The following is a 5,271-nucleotide window of genomic DNA, read 5'->3' on the forward strand; positions in this document are numbered from 1 at the left end:
CTATAATGACGAGATGGTGTTGTCTATGCACTAACAATGGGAGTTGTTGTCCCAAAGGCGGGAAGGCAGTCTGCTTATTGCTGTATTCTCACATGGACAGACATGACGTGAATGTGGCATTATCAGAAAATTGGGACCTACGAGATAAAATTAACTTAGGTTATTTGCGTAGAGCTTCCTCTTGGTTGATTCTGATACTTCCCAAGTGGGAAACTCGAGTATCATCTTTCTACGAGTAAGCAAGTTCCCGACACGATGTGAACGCGGCAACTACCACCAATTGCTAACAAGAAATTGGATTTATAGTGCAGACAAACTACAAATGCATCTCACATTTAGGTGGATGTCACTTTCAAATCACTTCTAACCAGACAAAATAACACAAATTCATTTGAAAATATTCAACAAAAATAATAATTTGTTTAATGTTATGTGAAGAATGTAGCCCTGTAAACATATAAATGAACCCAGAATGCACTCTTAAAATAGCCTTACAAATGCATCCTTATAAGAGCCATGCAAGTCCAGGATGCGCAGTATACTTTTCCTTTCCAACATTTCACTTGAAAAAGAGTGAGGTGGAAAAAGACCAGAAAACCATTGTCCTTACATGGAGTTGGGGAGAAAGACAAGGCCACTTTCAAAACACCTCAATCCTAAAAAATGTCCTTATTTGCTTGATATGCATATCTAATAACAAATGATATTCCCAGAATCTATCTTCGAGTGAACCTCTACTCATTATGTATGTGTAACAAAGAGTTGGCTACAGATCATTAAGTATTGGACCAAGTCACCACCCCACTAATCTCAGTTAACCCAGAGCAAAAATCTGGAGTCATTTGGTCAGATGTTTACGTAGTCAGTCTACAAGAGATGACCACCCCACCAAACCTGGTCCTATTCTCTATTGTATCCTCACTTCCAAACAGAGGAGTTGGCTACAGCACAGAGTGGACAAGCAGGCTAACCCAACCGACCACACTGTTCACCTTTGGGACGCAATTCAAACAGCTAGGGTTCAGTAATAATATGAATGTGTTTATTTTGTCCATTGGGAGAATGACAGGGGCATTTCCCAGCTCTGTGTTTGGCAGTATGATAGTCAGCACCTGTAGCCGTCTCTCTGGTTCAGTCTTCCTGAGGGTCCCTGGTACTGACCAACAGAGGCTCGTGTTCAGTTGGAGAGACGTTCTAGAATGCACGATTTGAATTGAAATTGAAGTTTGTTGTGGCCTGTATTCATGAAACATCTCAAAGTAGGATTGATGATCTAGGATCAGTTTAAGATCATTATGAACAACATTGACATGGAGGACCTGGTCCTAGATCAGCACTCCTACTCAGAGATGCTTTATTAATACGGGCCCTGGACTGTGTATAATTGGTCTTGTCGTTGTATCCAATCCGTCTGTTTTTCCTCTAGTTTAGTCCTCTGCCTTGGCCTCCATCTCTCCATCCTCATCGTCTCCGTCCACTTCAGCGTTCTCTCTCTCCAGTCGCTCCAGCTGGCGTGCCAGCTCTGTCTCATCGGTGTCTGTCACAACCTTCGCCTGGAGGGGAAGAAAACACACAGGAAGACAAACAAATTGACATTAAAAGCGCTATATCCTGAACCTTCTTGACGTTTTTAATGCTGTTTTAATGTGGTATCTCTGGTAAGTAAGATTTCCAATGTATTTATTACATACAGTTGTGGCCAAATATATTGGCACTCTTTCAGATTTCTTAAATAATTCGCTATTTATTTTCAAACAAGTTGAAATTGAAAACAAGTACCATCTCCGGGGTGATAATTTTACCCATGCCATTTGTTTTTATTTTCTCTATTTCAATTGTAAACTTAAGTTTACAATTAAATTGGTTATGCAATGTTGAAAAGCCAATAAGATGTGGCGACCACCAATTCTTTTTCAATTTCAAATTATTTTAGAGTAAATAGATTATTATTTATGAAAAGTACAAGTGACAGTATATTTGGCCACAACTGTATGGCAGGGGTTTCAAGAACGTTTACATGAAACCTCCACCACCCCACCTCAACCAAGCTTGGTCTTTTCCATTTTCCCTCGCTTCCTGTAGTATCAAAAGACAGCAAAAAATATTTCAGCTGCAAATTGGACAATAAAGTTGCATTCTATTGCACCGACCTCCATCTGGATGTTGAAGACTCCTCTCTTCTCCTCGATCTTTTCTTTGATGGCAGCCATGGCCTGGTTGAGGACAGAGAGCCCCTCCGTGCGCTCCAGCGTGGTGGTAGTCATGACATAGCGCGGCGGTGCTATCAGATTAATCTGTCAGAGAGCAGAAGACAGGTTTAGAGGGGATAAATCATGTGTTGGACTATGTTGTTGTGATAGACGTTTTCCCGGACACAGATTAAGCCCAGTCTTGGACTAGAAGTCACTTTTAATTAATGCTTTTTTAGTCTAGGACTATACTATGTCTAATCTGGGTTCAGAAAAACAGACTGTTGAGGAGTGTTTGTTGTTGTTATTGACCTTGATGGGCATGGCCTCTGTGGAGCAGCCTAGCCCCGCCCTCAATGCTTCTTTGACAGCATCAATGCCTTCGTAGCCATAGCAGGCCACCTCAATGTCTGAGGGAGAGACGTGTTAGTAATATGTTAGAATAATATTTTATTCTATCATACTATATCAAAACTCATCAAGCTACTGCTATGTAAATGATGTACAAGTACACAGGTAAGCTTTAGGTGTACTGTACAGCATGTACATACCTGCCCTGATTTTGACAGCCTGTGGTGTGAGTCTTCTGTTGATGTTGTCAATGAGCACAGCCTTCTCCTCCTCTGTCAGGTCCAGACAATCTAAAATGGCTGGGTCCCTGTGGGCCAAAACAGACAGTCCTGGGACGTCCAGTGCAATAGCCAAATAATATGTCTATTGTTGTGGGAGAAATGGATCTAGTCTAGAACCATTTTCTTCCATTTCTAGTTACAGAACGTTGCTGTTTTCAACACATTGGAACTAGGAATGAAAATAATTTTGTGGATCTCAACAAGAGAATCCCCTCCACCAACCCGGACCAGGATGTCAGTACTCACGCCACAGCCTGTTTAAAGACATCATAGGCTCCGTATCCAGGCCTCTTGTACTTCTCATCAAACACCCAGGCAGTGCGCGTGAACAGGCTCTCCAGCTGCTCCTCTTTAGTGTACTCCAGAACTTCAGCCACATGCCTCAATATGCTGTATACCTGTCATAGTCATATCAATAATAATACATATTTATATTGCGTTTTTCAAGAACCCAAGGTCGCTCATGACAGAAGACACACAGGTCTAAGTTTACCGGCAGAAATATTTGAGTATATATATATATAATTTGACAACACATTTAAAAGTACTATAATATAACATAACCAGCCCTTCTAAATTTTCAGCCCAATGCACAAGATGACATTGTACTAGCTGGTAGAGGTATTACACTATGAACATGGAGATGATGTGAGGACTTAGACAACATACCGTTTTGGATTTGGTGAATTTGTCTTCACACTTGATTGCCTCCTCGGGTGAAACTCTTCTCTTGGACAGATCAATGTAGCCTAGAGAGAGAGAGAGAGTAGGGAAATTAACCATCAGTCCTTGGGACCAGGCTACAAAACAAGCCATCACATCCACATAGACAGGACTCTTCCTCTCACCTTTCTCCTTGTCCACTCGGATGACGACCACACACTCGTTGCGTCCGATCCTGATGAGTTTGTTGATGGAGCGGATACGTCTGCGAGACAACTCGCTCAGCAGGATCATGCCTTCGATGTTGTTGTACTCTAACAGGCTAACGTAGGCGCCCATCTCTGCGATGGAGCGCACGTTGACCATCACCACATCTTCCACCTCTGGAAACCTGTGCTGGTAGAATCTACAGCTGAATGACGGCATTCTTCACTCTGTGTGGACGAGAGGAGACCATAAAGTACATTGCAGAGGATAGTAGCTAGTTATTGTATTCTCATTCTGCCTGTAGCCACTACCCTATGTCATTATGCCATCTCCGAGGTCTGGTCTTTATGGCACAGGCGGTAATGCTTGAAAGAGGCAGACCATTAACGTTATACAGCAAATGATCATAAACAGAACTTGTAGCTGAACTAGAAGCTAGCTAACTAACCGATGAGCATATGCTAACTTGTACGAAGACAACTTGCTAGCTACAGTAGCAAGCAAGTTGTCCTTATACAACTTAGCTAACTAACCGATGAGCATATGCTAACTTCTAGTTCAGCTACAAGTTCTGTCTGAAGGACTTTCAGCTAGATTATTTTTTTTGTATTATGTGTTAGTTAGCCCCATCAGCTAGCTACTGATAATGTATAGTAGAGGATCAGCTGGATAGGATAGCCAGATGAATATGCTAGCTAGCTAACGCCGCTTTGCTGAGTCTCATGCCTTCATCACCAGTCATTCATTCAGAACATAATGACACTCAAACGTTAAGTACTCACCTTAAAGCTACAGATATATCCAAATCTTGATATTGAACTATATATTTAAGTTGTTACATTAAAATAGTAATTTCAAAAAGTAACAATTTCGAAGATCGAATTTAATTATTTCATCAGCATGCGCGAACATGCGATCTGACCCGGAAGCGGAACTGGAAACCTTCAAAAACATTTTTACCCTCGATATTTCTTTCTGTTAGTGTTTCCACCTAAATTAGTAGTCTTCCTTTTCCCCACAAGGTGTCGCCCTGAGTGTTTTGAAGCAAGTTCATAAATACTGGACATACTGGTAGATCGATTACTCTTTCACATTGAGTTGACCACTTACATACAGTATTACACAATAAAAATGGCATGAACATGATTCAGAAAGGGGCTCCCGAGTGGCGCATCGGTCTAAGGCACTGCATCTCAGTGCTAGAGGTGTCACTAGACACCCTGTTTTGAATCCAGGTTGTATCACAACCGGCTGTGATCGGGAGTCCCATAGGGAGGGCGGCCCACAATTGGCCCAGCGTTGTCCGGGGTAGGTAGTCATTGTAAACTGACATGCCTAGTTAAATAAAGGTTAAATACAAAATGTTAGACATCCTCCAGTGATTTATGAACTTTTACTGTTGCAAAGTGATATCCCAAGTATAAATACAGTAAAGTACACACACTAAAGGGCAAACTTCAAGGAGTAGGGTATTCAAAGATTTGGTCTGATGTCATCTGCCTCCCTCCTTGAGGAACAATAGAGAACAAGAGGAAAGCCCCCCCCTCCAGTGCTGGAGAAATTAAAGAACCAAACACTAC

General features: G+C 41.8%; 1 protein-coding gene across 1 annotated transcript; it reads right to left on the reverse strand.

Annotated features, from left to right (window-relative positions):
* Positions 1 to 400: 400 nt before the first annotated feature.
* eif2s1a (eukaryotic translation initiation factor 2, subunit 1 alpha a) lies at positions 401 to 4,635 on the reverse strand. Its single transcript, XM_071382336.1, has 8 exons — positions 4,474 to 4,635; positions 3,670 to 3,918; positions 3,491 to 3,570; positions 3,068 to 3,219; positions 2,741 to 2,847; positions 2,502 to 2,599; positions 2,151 to 2,294; positions 401 to 1,553 (listed from the first exon to the last, which is right to left on the reverse strand). Exons 2-8 carry the CDS (start codon positions 3,908 to 3,910, stop codon positions 1,428 to 1,430), a joined length of 948 nt encoding a protein of 315 aa, XP_071238437.1. The 5' UTR covers positions 3,911 to 3,918; positions 4,474 to 4,635; the 3' UTR covers positions 401 to 1,427.
* Between the last annotated feature and the right edge of the window lie 636 nt (positions 4,636 to 5,271).

The sequence above is a fragment of the Salvelinus alpinus genome, chromosome 34 (assembly GCF_045679555.1).
Source record: "Salvelinus alpinus chromosome 34, SLU_Salpinus.1, whole genome shotgun sequence".
Classification (NCBI taxonomy): Eukaryota; Metazoa; Chordata; class Actinopteri; order Salmoniformes; family Salmonidae; genus Salvelinus; species Salvelinus alpinus.

Bases quoted from the DNA above. Each gene is read 5' to 3' on its own strand.
- eif2s1a (XM_071382336.1), bottom strand. From the start codon at position 3,910: ATGCCGTCATTCAGCTGTAGATTCTACCAGCACAGGTTTCCAGAGGTG. The intron at 2,848-3,067 runs GTGAGTACTGAC...TTTGGCCCACAG, and splicing joins GTCTTTAAACAGGCTGTGGC to GGACCCAGCCATTTTAGATT. The intron at 2,295-2,501 runs GTCAATAACAAC...GCTCTCTGACAG, and splicing joins CAGAGGCCATGCCCATCAAG to ATTAATCTGATAGCACCGCC.